This window comes from Tetrao urogallus (assembly GCF_951394365.1).
Source record: "Tetrao urogallus genome assembly, chromosome: 2".
In the NCBI taxonomy this organism is placed as follows: Eukaryota; Metazoa; Chordata; class Aves; order Galliformes; family Phasianidae; genus Tetrao; species Tetrao urogallus.
Genome location: NC_136814.1, coordinates 4,288,433 through 4,312,345, shown reverse-complemented (window position 1 = coordinate 4,312,345; position 23,913 = coordinate 4,288,433). Strand labels below are relative to the sequence as shown.

Sequence of the window (23,913 nt, the reverse complement as noted above, 5' to 3'; positions counted from 1 at the left end):
AACCAGTAGTATAAGTACCTATACATAATTAAGAGTAAATGACAGCAAATAGATTCCCATGGAATATAAAACTATCTTACCTACTAATACAGTAGAAAGCAATGAGCCTGAATAAATCAGCAAAACTTATTCCAGACCCCTCTAAGGAAAACGCTGCAAAGAAAGTAACAACAGGTAAAGAATCACAAATCCATTGTGAAGCTTAAGTAAGTGCATCTCTATTTCTCCCCCTAGAATCAGTAAGTTTACACCATCAAACTCAATACTACATGGCTAATAAAGAACAACTGTTTGAAAGAGTACGTGTCGCAGCTACAGGTAGTTTCAGAGATAATGGACAGTCTTGGTGATGGGTTTCTGCACTCCAGACATGTGGTCTAACTCCTGGGAATCAGATCCAGTGTTATTAGAACTGCACACATTTTTAGAAAATAAAAAAATTTAACAACTGAGGCTTCCCATGTTTACTAATGTGCTTAAATCTCATTGATTCCACTGAGAAATCTCACCCAAGAACTAAAAAGTATCAAGGAGAAGCTCCTACATTGACACAGTCCAAATCTTCTACCTCTGCGTGTGGCTGAGACCAAGGCACTGAAGGAAGATTTACTAAATACAACAGTGCCAGAAGACAGGTTCCTTATTTATTCTTATTTGGACCAAATGCTGGTTTTAAGGAGCTTCAGACAACTTCTATGAAGGGCTGAATGTGAAGTCTGATTCGTCAGCCCATCGGCATGGCAGAAAAGCCAAATGAGGAGTAAATCAGTAAATGAGGAATGTGATTCTGTGATTCTGTGATCTCTTATGCAGGTGCACACACAGTTCCAGTTCCAGTTCTGCAGGCAGAGGAATTCTTTTGAAATTCATCTCTCAAGGAAAGTACTTCCTGTGCTGCAGAAGCTTAAGACATTCAGACTGAAATCAGGCAGAGCTCCTGGCTTGATGGAAAAAGAAGTCATGCAGAACCGTTGGTTACACCAGCAATGCCTCTTGATGAGCAGCAGCACTGCAATTTTGACAGTACTCCATGCTGCAAGATCAACTTCCCAAAGCAAGGTTCATCAGTGTCACTGGCCCTGCACGTGGCAGGGGGGGTTGGAGCTTCATGATCTTTCAGGTCCCTTCCAACCCTGGCCATTCTGTGAATATGAAGTCTGCATGCACACGAACCAGAGCAAAGTCAGGTACTCATCTTTTACCTAACTGCTACACTGAAGGACTAGCCAAGCTGGCTATTGATGCATTCAGGTAAATGGATTTCAAGAGATGCACTAACAGATGCAGGTAGTCAACAGGCAGATGATCTTGGCAGGGGGGTAAAGGATGTTAAGAGAAGATGTGTGTTCAGATGCCAGACTGTGGTGAAAAGCTCAACCAGGAATGGTGAGTAAAAACCATCAGTATATACTTCCCCCTTGTGGTAAAACTATGCTCCTGAATGATAACAATATGCATTTGCTAGAGGGTAGGAAATTAGTATAACAAGCCCGGGGACACAGCCATAGATCACACAGATTAAATACACCCGTACTACAGCCAGTCACGCTGCTTTCCACATGTGTTAAGTCACTTCTGTGAAAGAGTCAGCAGCTAATTACCCCTCGTTACCAATTAGGCCCCAAATCAGCAATGCCACGATAGAAATATTCCATTTTGTTGGCAGAAATGCAGAGCTAACAGGGGCAATTATTTTGAAAAATAGCGTTCTGTAGCTGAGAATTTACTCTATCAACCAGTTTTATTATGCTCTTATTAGCTGTTGTAGTTTATGTGAAAATCAAAAGGAGGCATTACTTTTGGAGTGACCTACGCATGAATCTGAGTATTTTCTGCTGTGGGTTTCACCAATTCAGACTCCTCTTGGCTCATGCTGGGAGACAAATAGATGAAAATTCTTTAAAACTTACTGTATGTGCTTTCTTTTATTGCAAATTCCTTCAGGCAGGGCCCACAGTCGCCTGGCAGACGCAGAGATATGACCTTCTTCAGCAGTTTTGAAGATTTCCTAACCAAAAATATCTGTTGTAGAGAAAGGAAAGAGATAAAATTTTAGCTTCAACACAGGTGCCTTAATAGAGACAGATACTGAGGACAAAAGAAACTATAATAATCTCATGATCACTGACACCCTTTACAATACACCTCAGAATTTAATTCAATTCAGCACAGGAATCTACCAGATCCAACAGGTTGGTGAGAAACAGCAGTCAATTGTTTAGAAAAGCATTTCATCTCACTGTAACAGATACATGACATCAAGTTTATGATGCCCTTTTATGAGCTCTCTAGTTTAACACAAAGCAACTCCCAGCTTTGAGTCAAATTGCAGAATCTGGGGGACACTGATGGAGTCCTGCTGTGTCACAGCAGCTTATTCATGCAATTCTCCTGCAACAGGATACAGAAGCAGGCCACCAGCCTTAGCAAAGCTGGGAGGACATGGTTTCCATTACAGCACCCTGGCAGGCACCAATCAAGGACAAAATCTTTGTTCTTGCTCCCTCCATATGGTGGAAATGCATCTGTTACAACGCTGTTTAGCAAGGTCCAACTCCAGAGCTCTAATTGTAGCAGTCTATGCTCTCTCAGCTGCAGAGGACCTCTAACTATTCTCAAGGCCAAACTCGTCCAGCTGCCAACCACTCAGGAAGCTTTCCCTTGGCTTATCCAATGCACACACAGAAGCAGCTTTGTGAGTGTTGGTTTTGTGGGGGATATTTTGGTGTTGCTCGTTTTAATGCAGTGTGTGAATGTGCATTTACTTGCCTGTGCACGTTAGTTTTGTTTTACAACAAGCAGCTGTATCAATAAAATGCAATGATCTTCCTACCCCAGGAGGCTGTGCACGCAGAATTTCTGTGGCTTCAGCATCGTTCAGACCAAGCTGGAGCCACACAGGGTGAGTATGGAGGAGCTTGTCCAATATGCTCAGCTTGTTAGATAGGCTATCATATCCAGAGTCCCGAGGACAGCCTTTTACATCCTTTTTCTCTGGAGAGACATTATCCATGTTCTTTACTAGACTGTGAAGAAACAAAGTTATATGTTGGTTATAAACAATCCCTCAGTTCAGCAAACACAGATCAACAAAACTAACAGCACTGCTGGCAGCCTAGATAGTTATTCCTTCTATTTAGAACTCACGTTATTAGTACACATATTCTCTTACCTGTATGATTTCTCTCTTTCATTTACCCCCCAGTTTAAGAGCTAAGTGTAAGGTAAGCTCTAGCATTATTCTATGAGCTTGTCAAAGTTCAGCAATCACTTTGAACGGATATATGTGCCTATGTAAACCACCCCCTGCTTCTCCAGCACAGATAAGCTTCTCTAAGGCACAGCTTCACTGACGCACAATGGCAGATCTTTTTTCTTCTGCAGTCTATGCTCTAACTTCTCAACATAGTTACATCTTTGCAAACAGAAGTCCTCCTCTCACAACTCAGAATTGTGCCTCTCACAATAGGCAGGGAATCAGATAGTTGTACTCTTAATTCATTTGGCTCTGGATTGACTCCTCTGCAAAGAATGAAAGCAAAAGAAAAGCTAAACCAAGTGTGATTGGGGCAAACTATGGTTATTTATTTTTTTATTAGTGGCAAGTTAGTTAAAAATACCTCTAAATGAAGCAATGAAGGTGACAGGTGCTAGTTTTGAATCAAAAATCCAAGGAAACAGGAGCTCCTTTTGCTACACCAAGTCTCTCCATCACTTGTGCATAATACAACACCCAGTATATTTGCATGTGTCACTTGCTCTAATTTTTGAGTTCAGAAGTACATCCTGCCATCAGTCTAGGTCTAGAAATCACTGCAGAGCAGTTACTCCAGTAGCAACAGTCCTGATGCTGATATTACACACAGGTAAGAGCTAAGCAAATCAGATACAGAGTCAGAAAAACCATCAGGTGCAGAGGGTGTGTTCTTCTGCCATCACAGGGCCCTGAACAGCAGAGGGCAATGCAACTGCATCTCCCTGCGGCAAACTGAAGCTCTTCCAGACCGTTTCAGACAGGCAGGAAACACATGCCAGCTACTGTAACCAGAGCAAGTGCAGAAGAGGCTTCACAAACACAATAGTGCTGAATTATAAGAAAATAAACCAAACAAACAAGGATGACAACAACAAAAATCCAATAACTTCAAGCCTTGTCCTGGTTTTTCTAGCACTTGTAATCATCTTACAGCATCTATGGACAAGGCTACAAAGGAAAACAAATAGCATGGAGAGCTGCTTGATCTTTCTTTGATTGCATGAGAACATTCAACATTTCATTACCTGGATCACTTATCATCTGTGCACCTTCTCCCTTCCTTTTGTCTTCATTACTGTTTGCTCACTTATGATAACACCTTCTAGATTTGCAAGGCATCTAAAATGCAGACACCTTCCCTCCCTAAGCACCAAAAAGCTGCCAATAATGCCTTTCAGGTACACACAACATACAGAAATATTGTGTGCAGAAGGGAATTAGTGTTTACATGTTATGACAAGGCACTGAAACTGCCACAATAGTAGTTCTAGGTTCTGCTTTCGACCACAGTCCCAGCAGAACCCAGCACCACAGCACATGAAACTCCACGAAAGACAACCCATGAATCGTAGCAGTGCTTTCAGGAGCAGGACCTCCAGGAAATACAGGGCAGAAACTTTCCACTCACCTTCAGAACGGGTTACAGCCAGCAATGCTACAAACCAAAGATAGCTATGGCAAAATGAGTTATGGACGGGCTCTGGCTGTGAGCTTAACTGCCCAAGGGGTGGAAACTAAACACGTTGCAGAGAGATTCTCTATGAGAGGGAAACAACTTTGCCTACGAAAAAGAACTGCATCACATGCAGAGGAAGGTGCAAAACTGGTATCAGTTACGAGGCCAGGTGCTCCTTGCTACCAGTCAGAGTTTGCAGACATACCCTGGTCACAGTGCTCCTCCTCCACACGGGTGGCTTAACGTTGTCAAACACAGCCAAAGTTCTACAGATCCACATTAGAATTTGAGCAAAGGTTGCCAGGTTGTTTGGAACCCGCGGTTACTGAGGTGCACAGCCCTTCCCTTGTGCTCCCATGGAGAAACACAGTGCATGAATTCGTCATCTCTTTGAGTGCAACATTATTTAGCACTGGGATTTGTGCATTACTTCTCCGGAAACAACAGTATGGAAAGAAGAACCATATGAACGCCTCATGATCACCTGATTCACTGAAGCGTACAGAATAAGAAGTTGCTGTGACCTTTGTGCACCAGTACAACATCCTATGTTGTGCAGCCATCACACTGCTGGTGGAGGTGGTGGGGGTGTTCTGTGTTCGCCTGGTTTCATGCTAACTCCCAGAAACAGGCAGCAAAAAGGATAAAGAACTGGCTGAATCCTAGAATTAGGATCATCTCCCTCATGCCCACAGGGCTGTAACATACATCTTCATCACATACCTACAAAGCAAGTGCCCTTTTTCAGCCCTGCCTGAGATCTTCCTTTGGTCTGTATCTCTGTGCTTTGTTTGGGTTTTAACCCAAGCTTTCACCTATAGGTGAAACCTATAAATAGGTTTCTCCTCTTTAGTGTGGGACCCCTCCAGACTTTCTGCATTGACAGACACTAGAAGAGATTTCTCCCTCTTTGGGAGTACACTCACAGTGAAGGTGCTTACATGTACATCCCGCCAGGATGACCAACACTGTTTCATGGCTTCGCAGTGTTGCATTTAAGCAGCTCTACAATTTACCTTCCCTCTCCCTACGAAAGGTGGGATAACTTACCTGCACTTCTGCAAGTGTGAGAAAAGTTGAGGGAAGGATCTAGATGACCACATCTGCTTCCTCACTCTGAAGGAAACTGGTTATCAGCACAACCTTGTGTTTAGCAAGTCATGCTCATTAGCTGACTTGAAAGGGTTTGTGCATAGTGAGGAGAGTGGTGAGGGTCAAAGACTGGGCTGGATACAGTAATAAAGATAATGATTTACACTTGTTCAGCAGTGCAGCTTAACAAGCATTGCTGCCAGCTCTGCCAAGGTGGAAAGGTTTGCACAGCACAGCCTCCAGGTTCATTACTGTCCCATCCCACTGTTACTCAGCAGTGAGGAATATTTTGCCTGTTTCCATCACAGTCACGAGGGCAAAGAGAACAGCATTAGACACAGATGAAGAGAAGCTTCCTAAAACTGCAAAGGGAACCTTGGATCAGCTCCAGTAAAGGCTCCCCACAGTTAACACAGTGTGACTCCTGACTGCAAGCATCTGAACTTCTGTAAATCCTGCAGTCTAACAGGGTTTAATTTCACCAGCCAACTCACAGCAAACATTAGGTGGGAGATGGCACTAAACCTCTCAAGATTATCTCCCATGTCTCAGTAACTGGATTGTCACATTCTTCTGCTTTCCATTACAGCTGAAGGGATGGGATACAGCTGCTGAGGAATAGGTTGCCAAATACCTACACACCTGTTAATGATAGCAACATCAATACCTGTCAGCACTGATAGGAGACCAACACAGAGCTACCAAGATGAGCAAGGGACTGCAGCATCTCTCCTATGAGGAGACGCTGAGAGAGCTGGGACTTTATCATAGAAAAAAGGAGGCTCAGGAGATCTCGTTAACATCCATATAGATGCAAAAGGGAGAGTGCAGTGAAGATGGAGCCAGGCTCTGCTCGGTGGTGCCTAATTGCAGCAGGAGGCAATGGGTACAAACAAGAACACAGGAGGCGCTCAATACTGCTTTTTCTCAGTATTACTTGTGCCATAGGCTTCAAAAGAGGAGGCATCTCCAAAGTATCACCAGGAGGGTCCTACCTCAGGAAGTCACCACACGGCTACACAGATCACTGAAGCTGCAGACATGAGGCTTCATGGACTTCTTTGTACACTTATTCCTCTGAACACAACCAAGACATCCCACAGACCTGGCTGTCCAGAGCTGTTCCCGTTGTGTGCAGATATAGGCAAAGGTAATAAAACAAGCAAGAATAACACACGTTCCTTCTGGGTCTAATTTCTCTAGATCCAAACACAAAATCTAGATACCAACTTCTGAATTGCAGCTTACACAATAATAAAAGCATCTTACATCAATTATGAAGTTATAAAATAACTACAAAGTTATAATAGCAAACGTGGTTTTCAATAAGCGCTCTGGAAAGCATTGCATGAAATGACTGCAATTTGGTAGTAACTCACAACCAGAAGTCATCGGTTGTTATATAATTTGCACCTACTTTTTCCTTCTGCAGAAACTCACAGCTCAGATTTATGTAGTAACATAAAAAATGATCCCCATTAATTTATGCAGATCTTATATTTTATGTTACCTTAAACAGCTAACAGAAAATGATTTTTTTAAGTTTGTTCACTCTTTGACTTCTGTTTCAATAGGAAACTTAATTCAATTACGTCTTCATGGATAGCTCACTATTCACTTTCTGAGGTCAGCTTTACTAGCATTTTTAATCAAAACACATTTTGCACTCAAAACAATAGCTTTCATCAGAAAAATCTGTTAAAAATTATTAGCAAAACAGGAGAATGTAGTTGACTGTTTCCAGCTAAGTGCCTTCAGCAAGACTTTAGAGATAATGAATCTTAGTCTTTCATGCTTATGGTGCATTCAAGGATACAAGCAGCTTTAAAACTGAAAATCAGCTAATCATCATTGAAATTAATTAGCTGAATTCGCTGAAATGAAGAAAGCATCCTTTCTGCTTCTGTAAAAGAACCACACTGTCAAAAGCTTTAGAACTTGAATAATGTGCAACCAAGGCCACAGGGAAGGACTTCAATTACCACAGCTCTCTGTTCTTCACCACTCAGGCAACACAGGTGCTGCTCAATGTTTTAGGTAACATGAATAATTTAAATGTAATGCAGTAAGGTTTTTAGCACATTTCAATAGTATTTACAGAAATAGAAAAAAAGTTTAAAAACCCATGGATGTAATTCTAAACAACCAACCCTTATCCACTTCATGGAGCAAAGCCCACCAGGCTCCGGAGCGGACTCTGCAGCCCAAAAAACAGAACACTCACACCATTAATTTCCTCTTGCAACCAGTATTTGAACAGTAAGTTAGAAAACAAAAAAAGAATTTATCTTAATACAGTGGTTAAAACATTCTCTGGATAACAATTTATCTGTCATTAACCATCAGGAATAACAAAAGCAAAGCTTTTTTGTCCCACTACACCCACTTAAACCTTCAGGTTTACATCAAATTTCCACAGTCCCACCTACAGCTGTTTCAAAAAGACGAAATTAATATCTGCATTACCAGTCGAATCTCCAATTATTTTAAAGCTTACAAAAATGCACTGACTTATCTAAAAAACAAAACAAAACAAAACAAAGCCATGAAAGATGCATATAAACGAGCTAAAATCCATATCCCACAGAAGCGTCAGCTTGTGGCAGTCTATTTTACTTAATAACCAGAGAGCACAAATAAATCACATCATTGTGAGTTGAATCTTCACAAATCCATCTGGAGCAATGGCCATTGTTGATCTGTACAATGTGAAAGTAAAGCTCCTTGCCACAACAAAATGGGAACAACATCAGTAGCTTCCTCTTTTGGCCATTCATCTGCATGGCAGGCTTGCCGCAAGAAAGCAGAAGTGAAACTCAGCTGATTTATTAAAGATATTAAGGCAAACACAGGTCAATTCAATCTCCAGGCATTCCTTTTCTGCACAAAGGCAAATCCTGTTAATGAACAGCAAGGTAAACTCCACCCTTTGTTTCCAGGCTGGAAAGTGCTAGGAAGGAGAGCACTAGGATATAAGGCACCCAGGAGAACAGCACAACGAAAACATTCCTGTCACAGCACACCGTCAAGAACTATGAGAATAAGCATTTTAATCACCTTCGCAAATCTGCGGGCTCATCTTCCACCGTGACATCGGTCTGAACCATCTCCTGTTTCAGTTCTCCGATTTCTGAGGCAATCGTGTCAATGAGCTGGAAAGGGACAAAAACAGTACGACGTCAAGCAAGTGGAAGAGGCGTGGAAAAGAAGCCTGGGGAAGCTTAGTCACCACAGATTACAAACTTTTTGTTTTTTAAATCACATCCTATTTAAACTTCCCCTAGCAAAGGAAAAAGGGCTGGAAACAATCATTCTTGAAGGAAGTATAATTCCTGTTTTTTTGCCTGTATAAAACTTTCCAGGCTGGTCAGTCTTGTTTGTTTTCTTTTTTCTTTAAAGCATTTTAGATCTGTAGCCTTCACAATCACAATAGTAAGTCATCTGACCAATTGTAGCAGTAACTGAAAGCAATTTGATTTCTCAGATAAATAAAAAATATACACAAGAGTTCCAACTATGAGTTATTCCAGAAGAAATGCTAAGCCAGCATTACAGTATTTTGGCAGGTGAAAAGTAACAAAGCCACAAGCAAATGAGAGCTGCTTTCCACATTAGGCATTGGACTGAACTCGAACAGGGGACTTAATTAAAAGAGAACTACATCATAACACTTCAGTGCAGATGGAACACAATCCTATGGAACACAAAACTCATTTTGAAGTGGGCTAAATTAGCACTAAGGCTGCATATTGAGAACTGTAGCACTGGCTGACCAGACGTCTGGGAGGTGTTCAGTGGGAACACAGCAGAAATCAACTGTGAAGTTCACAAGGCTTGCTGTCTCGGATGTTCTTTGCAGGAACTGCATCAGGCCTGCCTGACAGGCAGCACACTAATGTACATAAACACCCTAGCAGATGGAGCAAATCCAGCTTTCCAACCCAGCTAAAACAGCCATATTCTCATCACCAAAAAGACCCAGGCGTCCCAGCCACATGAGGCAGCTCCATACAGCAGCATTTTCAAAGACTTGTCACTATTAAGCAAAACCTCAGAAATTCACGTCCTTCTTCAGTCTACAGCTTTAGTCCTACTCATCTTCCAGCTGCTGCCCCTCAAGCAGCCCGACTGACCTGAGCTGTGCCCTCCTGCCCACGAGGAGCAGCAGCCAGAGGAACCTGATCTGTGCCCACAGGTTGGGCCTCACCACAGCGTTCTGCTCCATCCACAAATTTAGCTCAACAGTAACTTAATTCAACATGGAGAAGCAGATTAGAAGTCCAAAAAGACAGAAGAAATACGTTTCTCTTCCAAGCTGTGATTAGTAGTAGAAGAACCAGCTCTGCGAGGTCTAAATCTTTCAGGTGCAACCTGCTGCAGTCTCTTGTTGTAGTAATCATTCTGGAAGGGACCTTAAAGTGCAACCAGTTCCTACTTGGAAAGGGCCTCAAACCCCCCCAGCCCCAACCCCTGCCATGGGCTGGCTGCCCCCCACCAGCTCAGGCTGCCCAGGGTCCATCCAACCTGGCCTTGGGCACCTCCAGGGATGGGGCATCACAGCTCTGGGCAGCAGTGCTAGGGCTTCACTGCCCTCTGAGTAAAGAATTACCTCCTAAATAACCAAAATCTTCCTTCTTTTAGTTTAAAACCATTCCCCCCTCCTATCACTTTCTACTTGTGTAAAAGCTGCTCCCCCTCCTGCTTATAAGCTCTCCTCAAGTACAGGAAGGCAGCAATGAGGTCTCCCCAGAGCCTTCCCTTCTCCAGACTGAACAAGCCCACCTCCCTCAGCCTTTCTTCATATGAGAGGTGCTCCAGCCCTCTGAGCATCTTTGTGACCCTCCACTGGGCCCTCTCCAGCAGCTTTGCATCTTGTGCTCTTGCTGTTAACTACACATAATGATACATCAGCACCCGACAAGTTATTCCTATCAAATACCACAAGGTAAATGAATATATGACCTAATTTCTTGTGTGATGAGCGTTGTATAGAGGAGCTTTTGCTTCTACAAAATGCAGCAAGGATCCTATGTGTAACAGTATTAGAACCAACCCTGAGAAAACTGGCAGTTCTGCTATCTTTTTAGCAGAAGGACCAGAACATTTAAACTCAATAAGCAGATCGCTCTGTTCACAAAGAGTACAACTCCTGTTTTGCTGAATAATGAGAAAATCCTTGCTGAATCCTTTTGCTGAATAATGGGAAAATCCATCTTCAACAGAATTAAAATCAAGACCAAAGATGGCAGCTTCCAAAAGTTGTGTAAAACAACATGTAAGGACAGATCCTGAAGTAACGCTTCCTGTTTCATTATGCTGGCTCACAACATCAGCAGTGGATGCTGGTGGGATGGCAGTAGAGGCTGAACCTTCCCACCAATATCCCATTACATTTTGTTGCTGTGTGACAGATGGCAGCAGAGGAGCAGCCTGACAGAATGGCACCTGACATGGAAGTGTGTATGGTGCAAAAATCTGTCACTGCAATCCTACACGTGGGAAAAAATGGCACCACTGACTGTCAATTATAGTTGCTGAACATTGATGGAGACCAGCCAGCGGATGTAAGCACAGTGAGGTGGTGGGTGGTGCATTTCAGCAGTGGCGACAGTGGGTCACCTCCACTGGTGCAGGCTTTCATCAGCACAGCACGTAGGCTCCTGTTCATAACTGGTGAAAATGTACAGCTGATGGTGGTGACTATGTTCAAAAGTAGTGTTTTGTAGCTGAGAATCTGCTCTATCAAAGTTATTGTGCTCTTTATATCTGTTGTAGCTTCCATGGAAATAAATAGGAGTGATCCATGTGGATAAGATCCAAGCCTTAAATATGTGCCTGCAACAGATCTCTTCAGAACTCTGACATAAATACTACCTTGCTTCGCTACAGAAGGAAGAGGCTTTTTATAAAAGGAAATGCATTTAAAGCATGATATTCAGTTAAGGTGGTAAACAAACAATTAAGCAGAACTAAAGTCAAGCAGAACTTAAATAATATGCTAACTAGCTACTCTGGTGTCTGATTTTTTTCCTTTTTTATTACTGACAAAGCACTGTTCTCTAAGTTGAAAAGAAACAGTACTATCACTGTAAACCCAAACAATGAGTCAGACAGCATGAGTTCTCATAGTATCACAGTAAGATATTCCCTAACCAAACCCATCCTAAACATTAGATGGCCACAAATACCCATGCACTAACTGTTTACGTTCCTAAAATCCATGAATGAAATAACGACATGCAAGCATCTTAAAACCACAATGTTTCCTTTCATAAAGCATCAAGCAATGCTTATTGTCAGCTGATTCTTCATTCAGCAAGACTGATCCCAGCTTTTAGAAACTGGCAGCAGTGACAATGTAATTTCCATATACAGACCACAAACATAACTCACCACAGCTTTTCAGTATGCTTTCAGCAGAACAAATACATCTCAATTTTACATCCTCCAGGATGCCTTGTGAACAGCAAAAATGAGAGCATGCTCTGAACTGCAATATATCCCTTAGAAGCAATGCACTCTTGAGGTGCTACAGTCTAAAGATGACACACGTTACTGTTTTGCATCTCAGAAAGCATAGGCTGACCAGAATGAGAAACAGAGTAGGTCCTTTCTTGGGAGCCTAGCATTGCTACTCATTCAACTCCTGAAGAGTCTCCCAGTTTGAAGACGGAACCACCACAGCAAACCAAATTCTTGTTGCCTGCATTGAAGTGTAAATAAGCTTGTAAACAGCATTAACAGAGCTACTGTCCTTCTTAAAGCACATTAAAGGAGCTAAGAAAGCCACTGCAGAATGCTTCCAAGCTCCACGCCCTACAATAGCTAAGGAGCAAAAGGTAACATCAGTGTTTCTATTCTGGGAAGAGAGCATGGGCTGAAGGCAACACAGGGCAACATCCAAAGGACAAACGAGCCCTAGCACTTACCTCCTTCCTGCCAGCGTCTCATTTTTCATTTTCCCCGTATCCTCTTGGCATGTCATCTTTTACTTCCTGTTTTGCTAAGCAGAGCGCAGCAGCCCTCCAACAAGCACCCTGTGTAACGAGGGGGCAAAGCGCCAGCAATGAGCCAAAAGGGGAATGCTATTTCTGGACTCCTCTGTACCTCTATATACAACTACACGTTCTGCTACGCGGCTGCCATTTTGGCTATTTTGCGCATGGAAGTATTAATTTCCAAACCACTGACACTATTCACCACCTTATTTATCTCTACCAAAGCTGTAAAACTTCTGATGCTGGCTCAGTTCAGCTTGACAAGTGGATACAGTTTTGATGAGAAGGAAGTCGGTAAAAAGGATGCTTGTCAGAGATATGTTCTGTCCCTTGCTTTACCACATGTCATGGTTCTATGTTTTTGTTTTTGTTTTGTTTTTTGTTTTTGGGTTTCAGTATTCCACATCAAAACATCATGTAGTGTACGGGGCATTAAAGTATCACTGCCCCAATTCCAAGTACCTATCCCTGTACATTACAGCAGTCACGGGATCTGGCCCTTCCGGGTGGGGGGGGCGCTCTCTTGCTGCCTGGCAGTGGGTGCTGGAGGTGCTTTCCTAGCCGTTCCAATCTTTTTCAGGTTTGAATCGGTCCCGGGAACTCTCTCTCCCTTATCTTGTCTGATTTATTAATCTCAATTTCAATTAAATTGTATATATTGTGTTATTTTGTATTCCGATACTATAGTAAAATAAGTTTTCCTCCATAGATTGTTGCCGCTGTTCTTTTCCTCCCTTCCTTCCTTCCCATTTTTGTGGGACTGGGGTGGGGGGGGGAGGGCAGAGGCCTGTCGCCCCTGTCACGGACATAGATTGATCTGGTCAACTCCGTGACAGATTTTTTGGCGCCCAACGTGGGGCACTGTTTTTTAGCTTTTTGAACGAATCTCTTTTTCTCTCTGCTCTTAGAGAGCTTCGTTAGGGAGCATTATCAGTAGTTCAGGTTTCTGTGCTGGAAAACCTGACCTTGAAAGATTAGGCGTACTGCCAGTGTTCTGGGATATTTGTAAACTTTGAGCACTACTTAGTCTGAGTAGTGCCTTTTTCCTTTTTTTTTTCCCTCCTCTTGTTAGCTTCAATTCATTAACCCTTTTTTAGCAAGCACCAGCGATGAACCCACTCGTTATCGTGGGGGTGCTGGGTAAAGGATTAAAAGCAATGGTGTTAGTCACAACCTACTGGCCAATAATCCATCTCACTCTTGTGTGTTTTGGAATTGCATCCGTATATAACTATCTAAGGGCACTGATGGAGACACCTATGTTTTACCTATTTGCAATGTGGTATGATTTGAACTTTGACATCTACATCCCAGAAGGAATGGCTAATTTCACAAACAACTACATCCCAAATGGAGTAGCTAATTTCACAAACAGCTACATCCCAAATGGAATAGCTAATTTTACAAACAACACAATGTTCAGACCAGTCTCCGGGTTTTCTTTTCGGTTTGTCAAACGTTTTTTGAATCCTGAATTAATAGTCATGGTGGTGTGTGTGTCATCAATTCTCCTGAATGTATTCCAATTCATTTGTAATAAGTCTTCTCCAAAACTAGAGAATGATGACTGGCAGGGGATATGGAGAGGTTTAGGAAAGGTCTTAGAAGCATGGGGACCCGCAGTGTCATGGGATTTTACTCTTGAACACCTGTGGGATCCTGAGAAACTAAGCCAGTATTTGAATCAGGGACTATGCGGCTTACATAAATCTAAGGAGGTACAACTTATTTGGGGTTTGGCTTGTGCTTACCGTGCCCTATATAATACCATTCTGGAGAGAGAGAGTTTCCGAGCTGAGGTTCAAGCCAAAGGGGAAAATCCCCAAGTTAAATCTAATCAATCACAGGAGACACCAGTAACAATACCAGTTGCTCCTGTGGAGGGCAAGAAATGGAAACGAGTGTCTTCGCGTCTTGAACGAAAAAGAGAAGAAGAGGAGGAGGAGGAGGAAGATCCAGGCGAGGGGTCCTCCTCAGAACCACCACCATCGCGAAAGGCAAAAGGGAAAACTAAGAGACATGCAGAAGAGAGTGATGAAGAGGAAGTCTCTATTACTACTCGCTGGCCTCTAAAGATGACTGAAATCCAAGGTTCAAGAAAGGAGTTTACACGGCGCCCGAATGAAACTCTTGTTTCCTGGTTGATTCGCTGTTGGGACAGTGGGGCCCATAGCTTGTCTCTGGATGGTAATGAAGCTCGCCAACTAGGTGCCATTGCCAGAGATCCAGCTATTGGTAGAGGAATTAGTCGATGTTCGGATGAGGCTGCCTCCCTCTGGGAACGAGTGTTAATAGCCGTGAAGGAAAAGTATCCCTTCAAAAATGGCTTGAAGATTGCGATGAAAAAATGGGATATAGTTGAAAAGGGGATCCAGTATTTGAGGGAAATAGGCGTGGTGGAAATGCTGTATGACCCTAACTTTGTTCCTAACCACCCACAACAAAACCGCGACCCTGAAAGAGTGAGGACAACGCCTGAGATATGGCAGAAAATCGTGACAACAGCGCCGGACAAATATGCCTTCTTTTCCATCCCTTTGGCCAAAGAATGTAAGCCACAGTTTGCTTTCACATGGAGGGGCGTTCAGTATACCTGGAACCGTTTGCCCCAGGGGTGGAAACACAGCCCGACCATTTGCCATGGGTTGATCCAAACTGTATTGGAACAGGGCAGTGCTCCTGAGCACCTGCAGTACATTGATGACATCATTGTGTGGGGCGATACAGCAGAAGAAGTCTTCACGAAAGGAGAGCGAATAATCCAAATTCTTCTGAGTGCTGGTTTTGCTATTAAGCGAAGCAAAGTGAAAGGACCTGCCCAGGAGATTCAATTCCTAGGTATAAAGTGGCAAGATGGCTGTCGTCACATCCCGACAGATGTGATCGACAAAATCACTGCTATGTCTCCACCCACTAGCAAAAGAGAGACACAATCTTTTCTGGGTGCAGTGGGCTTTTGGAGAATGCACGTTCCAAACTACAGCCTCATTGTAAGCCCCCTTTATTATGTGACGCGAATGAGAAATGAGTTTACATGGGGCCCTGAGCAGCAGCAGGCTTTTGAACAGATTAAACAGGAGATAGCCCGTGCCGTGGCCCTAGGGCCAGTACAGACGGGACAGGGTATAAAGAACATCCTCTATACTGCTGCTGGAGAGAACGGTCCCACTTGGAGTTTGTGGCAAAGAGCCTCAGGAGAGACCCGAGGCCGACCCCTGGGATTCTGGAGTCGAGCCTACAGGGGGTCGGAAGAGGGCTACACTCCAACTGAGAAGGAAATCTTAGCCGCGTATGAGGGGGTTCAGGCTGCTTCTGAAGTAGTCGGTACTGACACACAGCTCCTTCTGGCACCTCGACTGCCAGTGCTGAACTGGATGTTTAAAGGAAAGGTTCCCTCCACCCATCATGCTACTGATGCCACTTGGAGCAAGTGGATTGCACTGATTACACAACGAACACGGATGGGGAACCTCAGCCGTCCAGGAATCCTAGAGGTCATCATGGACTGGCCTGAAGGTAAAAAGTTTGGAACACCACCAGGAGAAGAAGTATCGCGTGCTAAAGAGGCCCCACCATACAATGAACTACCAGAGAATGAAAAGAAATATGCCCTGTTCACAGATGGATCGTGTCATATTGTGGGAAAGCATCGCAGACGGAAATCTGCTGTGTGGAGCCCCACACGACAAGTTGCAGAGGCCACTGAAGGGAAAGGAGAATCAAGCCAATTTGCAGAGGTAAAGGCCGTCCAACTGGCCTTAGATGTCGCTGAACGGGAGAGGTGGCCAGTGCTCTATCTCTACACTGACTCATGGATGGTAGCAAATGCCTTATGGGGGTGGTTACAGCAGTGGGAGCAAAATAACTGGCAAAGAAGGGGTAAACCTATTTGGGCTGCTGAACTGTGGAAAGACATTGCTGCCCGAACAAAGACTATAGTTGTGAAGGTGCGCCATGTAGATGCTCATGTGCCCAAGAATCGGGCAAAACAACCATCAGGTAGACCGAGCTGCCAAAATTGAGGTGGCTCAAATAGACCTGGACTGGCAGAACAAGGGTGAATTATTTCTAGCTCGATGGGCCCATGAGACCTCAGGTCATCAAGGGAGAGATGCAACATACAAATGGGCTAGAGACCGAGGGGTGGACTTAACTATGGATGCCATTGCACAGGTTATTCATAACTGTGAAACATGTGCCATCATCAAACAAGCCAAGAGGATGAAACCTCTCTGGGAGGAAGGGCGATGGCAAAAGTACAAATATGGGGAGGCATGGCAGGTTGATTATATCACCTTGCCACGATCTCGCAGTGGTAAGCATTATGTGCTTACTATGGTGGAGGCAACCACTGGGTGGCTCGAAACATATGCAGTACCCCATGCTACCACCCGAAACACCATACTGGGTCTCGAGAAACAAGTCCTGTGGCGACATGGCACCCCAGAAAGAATTGAGTCAGATAATGGGACTCATTTCAAAAATTCTCTTGTAAATACTTGGGCCAAAGATCATGGCATTGAGTGGATTTACCATATTCCCTATCATGCACCAGCCTCTGGTAAAATAGAACGATACAATGGGTTGTTAAAAACGATGCTAAAAGCACTGGGTGGTGGAACATTTAAGCACTGGGAGAAGCATTTGGCAGAAGCCACTTGGTTAGTCAATACCAGAGGATCTATCAATCGTGATGGTCCTAACCAATCCAGTTCCCTACATACCGTAGAGGGAGATAAAGTCCCTGTTGTACATGTAAAGAACATGTTAGGAAAGGCAGTTTGGGTTCTTCCAGCTTCTGGAAAGGGCAAACCTCTCCGTGGTACAGTTTTTGCCCAGGGACCAGGATCCACTTGGTGGATAATGCAGAAGAATGGGGATGTCCAATGTGTACCACAAGGAAACTTGATGCCGGGGGAGTGCAGTCAGTAATTCTATGTATATATATATATATATATATGTATGTATGTATGTATATGTATATATGTATATATATATATATACACATGTATATATGTATATATATATATATATATATACACATGTATATATGTATATATATATATATATATACATGTATATATGTATATATATATATATATACATGTATATATGTGTATATATATATATATATATATATATATATATATAGCCATGTGTGAGTAATGCATTTTAATCATTTTTTGTTTGTTTGTATATATGTATATATATTTTAAGCATGATGTAACGATGTAGAATAAGGGGTGGAATGTCATGGTTCTATGTTTTTGTTTTTGTTTTGTTTTTTGTTTTTGGGTTTCAGTATTCCACATCAAAACATCATGTAGTGTACGGGGCATTAAAGTATCACTGCCCCAATTCCAAGTACCTATCCCTGTACATTACAGCAGTCACGGGATCTGACCCTTCCGGGTGGTGGGGGCGCTCTCTTGCTGCCTGGCAGTGGGTGCTGGAGGTGCTTTCCTAGCCATTCCAAGCCTTTTCAGGTTTGACTCGGTCCCGGGAACTCTCTCTCCCTTATCTTGTCTGATTTATTAATCTCAATTTCAATTAAATTGTATATATTGTGTTATTTTGTATTCCGATATTATAGTAAAATAAGTTTTCCTCCATAGATTGTTGCCGCTGTTCTTTTCCTCCCTTCCTTCCTTCCCATTTTTGTGGGACTGGGGTGGGGGGGGGAGGGCAGAGGCCTGTCGCCCCTGTCACGGACATAGACTGATCTGGTCAACTCCGTGACTGTCTCTGTGGCCATTGGCAAGCTTTTCAGGCCCAGAATTGCCCAGCTTATCTCCATCTCCACCTCCCTTCTACAACCCTCTGTTGCAGCCTTCATCAATTGCAAGTATTAGGTATAAAGACTTGGAAGAATTTACACTACAAACACGCAAACTGTCACTCTGTAAAACGGGGATATTGCTTTCCTGGTGTACTAACAGCTGAGGGGATGACTGTGGAAAAAATAAGAGATGGTTGGAAGCTACAAGGAGTGGAATTATTTCAGAACCAAACAGAAAAGGAAAGCTGGGAGTTTCTCCACTGGTTGTTGCCAGTGACCACGTCTTCTAAACACAGATGCACAAAGTTCATAGTCACAACATAGCTGGGGTTGGAAGGGACCCTTCAGCTCATCTAGTTCCAAGCCTATTGCTGTAGGCAGGGCTGCCTCCCACTAAACCAGGTTGCTCACAGCCCCATCCAGCCTGACCTTGATTAAACTGAAAAATCTGATGTGCCAAGTGCTTTCTTCCCTCACTCACCTGACTGCAGCAAATGTACATGTTTTCATAATTTTACATGCACAAGAGAGGAAAAGGAGGATAAGGCAATATAACTGTACACACACAGTCAGACATATACACTAGTTATAATGCCTGCCTGCCTTCCCAACTCCACATCATAGGTTTAGAACAGTGATCAAATAATGCAGGTTCCCAGAGATGATGAGAGATCTGAAAAGGTAGCTCTGTGGCAGCTTTTATTCTCATTACTCTCATTTTTATTCTCATTTTATTCTCATTATTGTCTTACCAGGCTGTCTTCAGGAAAATTTAGTCCAGCTTTAGGTTCTCAATTGACACTGTTTGTCACAGCCTTTCAGCAGCCTGGCATCTTCTCACTGATCTGGTATATTGCTTTCCCAATATTCTGAGTAACTACACGCATGGTGAACAGGAGGAACACAAAATAGCTATTCCAGCATCTATTTTCAAACCCAGAGTTACTTACACATGCAGGTATCAATGCACTACACAAAATTTTTGAGGATTTGCTTACAGTCCTACTGACATCATTATTCCTTCAGCGCATGCTTAAGTGACAGCCTAGACACATTCCTCCTAGCTGAGACCATTTCTTGCTGTGATTTGGAAATACAACTGCTCACCGAAAAATCACTCAGCAAAATACTGAGAAGCAGCTCCTGTCCCCAGATGACTCCTGTTTCTTGCTGACTGCACAGAACTGAGTGAGCTAAACAGGAAAACACACTCTTGTTGCAGTGTTTCTCATTGGTTTCCCAAAGATTGGCCTGGTAGAGTTGACTTAAGATAAGGAAAGCATGGATCAAACAAAACAAACGTTTTGATGCACATGAGTCATCACAACAGGACTACGAAGGCACTAGCACAGCAGTGGCCTTGCACAGTGCAATCTGTGGTGACTACAGCTCTCTGTGCTGAGGGCACTGGCCAAAACACAACTATGTGGTTCCCCTGTTCCTGTCGAGTACTGCTGATTTTACTCTATTTGCCAGAACTGGCCCCAACCATTAGTTTGGTTCAAGCAGCAAAAGAAAGGCACTTCTGTCTCAGAGGAATACAGGGAATGGAAAGAGCAACACCTGAAATGGGGGGGAACACAACCAGTGAGGAGAACACGGGGCACTGGGAGCAAAAGGCAGTGGGGGACTTAAGAACAAACAGCAATATGGCAACAGCTTCCCACTACTTAAAGCTCTGGCTGTTCATCACATTTGTTGAAACACTAGAAGGAATGCAGTATGCCTTAATTTAGGCTGACACAGTAGCACATACCAGCACCTTTCCATGGAAGCTACAAGCAGGCAACACACATTCTACAGAGATCAACTGTGACAAGCAAATTCAGTGCTCAGGAGCACCTGTAGCTTTTTGATAGAGCCAAAAGCAAGCAGCTAACCTTTGGTCAGTAAGGCAGCCAGTGTGACCCTGCCATTATGCAAACAGGAAAATTCTAGTGCAGAACGCTCAAATGTGTTGTATTTAACCCTGATCCCAAGCCACTGGGTGAACCATTACTCTCCTCATTGTATCAGAAAAATATGCACGTTTTCCTAGCTAACAGCAGGACACTGCCAGCATGCTTCCAATACACTGCAAAGTTTGGATAGCATCCTCCCTGACCTGCTCTCCTGGAGTACATGGTCTTCAGCTGTATCCACACAGCGCATGTGAAAGTTTTGTTAACTATACAGAAGATCAACTAAGACTTTTTTCTGGAAGGAAATCTTACCTACAGCCTTCTCTGCAACTAAGTCCTGCATTACCACCACATCTCCCGTATTATACGTACATAAAACAGTTTATCATGGCGTTTTCAAGGTCCCATTTTCCAGCAGTAACAAGATTAAAAACAAGATATGAGCACCTAGAGGAAAAACACGTTTCTGAAGAGCTTCAGGGAGCATCTGAATGATGGATTCTGCTTCAATGGAGGATTCTACTTTCCCGAGCACCACCTCATATTCAGAGAGGCTATGCCCATGCTCTGATGTTTCCCAGAGGCACTGGGAAAGGAATGTGCATATCCCACCCATTCTTTCCTTTCTGGGCTACTTTATATGTTCCCAGGCTTTATCTCTATTCTGCAATGGAAAGGAACTGGAGGGAGACATAAGGGTTCTTCCCTGAAACTTTCTCACTGGAATACATTGCAGTAGGCGTGCTGTAAGCCATGACACCTCAAAACAGTTTCCAGGACACTGAAACAATACATGCACTTATTTCTGTTTTCTTTCTATTGATACAACGTCAAGGCCAGAACAGAACTAACTCACAGTGCCTGCGTCGCACAGGAAAACCAGGCTGAGTCTCTTAAGAGAGGAAGGATCACATTCCCTTTAAGTATGTAGGCACCTGAAGACCATGACATGTGTTACTGGATTTTTGAGAGTACAGCGGTGAGCTAGTTGCCAGTTCACTGCAAACAAGATGCACTTCAGCTTTAAAAAACAGAACAGCGACAACTGGAAAACACACTGAGAATGCAAAGGTTGCATTTTTGTCAACGTTCAGACTAGACACAAGGAACCTCACTGATTTTTTCTTACAATTAAATAGGCTGTGAAATGAAACTGCTTTTCATTGCAATCCTGGAAATCAAACTACACATATGTTGCTTACAAAAGCTCTAATAATATCATGCTTGTGCATAACTAAGCTTACGTTCTCAGTATCAATAACAAAGAACGCAAGCTATTCTACACCAAGTATTCAGCACATAGGAAAATACCACATACATGAAATAACTGGGTGGTACTCTAACCACAGAGAGTACCTGTAAGAAGAGATCCTCAGTGAAATGCTTCCTATTTTACAGAAGAGGCTCACTACGTATCACTGATCGTACTGCACAATATGCAGCACTAGTTTCACGTAAAGCCACGTGTTTTACATTCTCTATTGGTCTGTTAAGTTAAAAATCTCAGAGAGAGAAGAACAGTGTAAACTAAAGTAAGTTCTGTCAGGAAAAATGATATTTGTTTTTATTTTATTGATCAAAGAGACTAAGACATTTTACTGCAACCTTATTGCTTCCAACCCAATGCACGTCCTCCTACTGGAATAAATTCAATATCCTATTTACCTTAAAGAAACTTCCTCTTTTGTCCCGGCAATGAGCTTTCATCGTCAAAGACGACATCGTCCCTGGGAAGACTCCAGTGAATGCCTTGAACTCCTAGAAGTAGAGACATTTTTAATGGTTAGTCCAGTCTGAAGGAAATTCCTTCCTACGCCACAGAAAGGATCACAGCAAACCTTCTGCCAAAACCCTTTCTGTCAATAACAGTGCCAGGACCCCTATATATCCTTTTCGTCTCTTATAGTTCCATGGATTGCTTCAAAAAGAGCTGTTTGAAGCTTCATGTTTCTTTCCTCTCTTCACAGCTGATCCTGTAGTTCTGAATAGACTGCAATGTGCTCACTAAAGAAGAATGCTAAAACATAACTATTGCTTTGTTTGTTTGCTCGACCTCAGCCTGAAGCACAAACAGAACAAGATAATAGACGTGAGTACAATCCACTCTCAAGTATTAAAGTATTAGCAGGGCTGGAAAGAAAGAAAGAATCACCTAACAGAGAGAAAAGACATTATTGTAAGTTAGAACACCACTAAAACCATGCCTGAGGTTATTAAAATGCAATTAAATCCTCTTAAGAGTTCTGCCCAAAACAGAACCTGAAGGCTCAGCTAGGAATAAGCTGTTTTTCCATCATAGAATGAGACAAAGAATCATGGAATGGCCTGGGTTGAATAGGAGCACAATGCTCATCCAGTTCCAACCCCCTGCTGTGTGCAGGTCACCAACCAGCAGCCCAGGCTGCCCAGAGCCACATCCAGCCTGGCCTTGAATGCCTGCAGGGATGGGGCATCCACAGCCTCCTTGGGCAACCCGTTCCAGAGCCTCACCACCCTATGTGTGAAAAACTTCCTCCTAAAAGGAGGTAAATATCATTTACACTGAATGAACGGTTTAATAACCTGAAGAATACTGTAATATGTAAGCAGACCATACACACACAGTCAGAAATATCCGGATAACCTCCACTCAATTTGGAGAGTTTCTCTCAAATCACAACTAATTCACACCAGTAACACGTAAGCAAACTTGCCAATAAAACAGGAGACAAGTTGCACATTTATGAAATCTTTCTACAATTTTCAACAGTGAGCTCATAATTGCATTTAAACATCCTGCTCTTACCCATACTCACTTTCCATGCTGAAGTTATTCACTCAATGACAACACCAAAATCAACTTCACAGAGAAGAGGATAGTGGGTACAGATTTCAAACAAGCTATACTATCACAGAATCACAGGTTGGAAGCAACTTGAAGAGATCATCAGGTTTAAACCCCCGCTAAAGAAGATACCCTACAATAGGTCACAAAGGTAGGCATCCAGATGGCTCTTGAATATCCCCCATAGAAGGAGACTCCACCACCCCTCTGGGCAGCCTGTTCCAGTGCTCTGTCACCCCTATTGTAAAGAAGTTCCTCTGCAAATTAGTATGGAATTCCCCATGTTCAAGTTTTAGGCCAATACTCCTTGTCCTGTCACACCACACACCACCGAGAAGAGTCTGGCCTCATCCATTTGCTCATCCATTATAAGCAACACCATATAGCTGCATTTGCAAATCTATTCTCAATCATTAGTCAACTCCCATTTGCAAGAAATTACCCCTTCATAAGTTTGTTTGTTTTTTAAGTTTAACCACAAGAATGTCTACATGTAGTTCTATTACAAAAATAAGACCACACTGAGATTTCTGCATTCCTCTCATGTCTAAACAAAGGTTTTTAAAGGTTCCATGCTCAAACATACAGAACAATGCAAGCATACAAA

General features: G+C 43.0%; 1 protein-coding gene across 1 annotated transcript in view; it reads right to left on the bottom strand.

Moving 5' to 3' along the window:
- The window catches only part of RIN2 (Ras and Rab interactor 2), a gene marked incomplete at its 3' end in the record, with an annotated part of 40,005 nt that extends 17,771 nt beyond the window's left edge, over positions 1-22,234 (bottom strand). The window contains exons 1-5 of the mRNA XM_079550491.1: positions 22,148-22,234; positions 8,862-8,956; positions 2,834-3,026; positions 1,911-2,022; positions 81-153 (exon numbers count right to left, since the gene is read on the bottom strand). Coding sequence (XP_079406617.1) covers positions 81-153; positions 1,911-2,022; positions 2,834-3,026; positions 8,862-8,956; positions 22,148-22,204 — 530 coding nt within the window. The 5' untranslated portion in view covers positions 22,205-22,234. The remainder of the gene's footprint in view (positions 1-80; positions 154-1,910; positions 2,023-2,833; positions 3,027-8,861; positions 8,957-22,147) is intronic.
- Between the last annotated feature and the right edge of the window lie 1,679 nt (positions 22,235-23,913).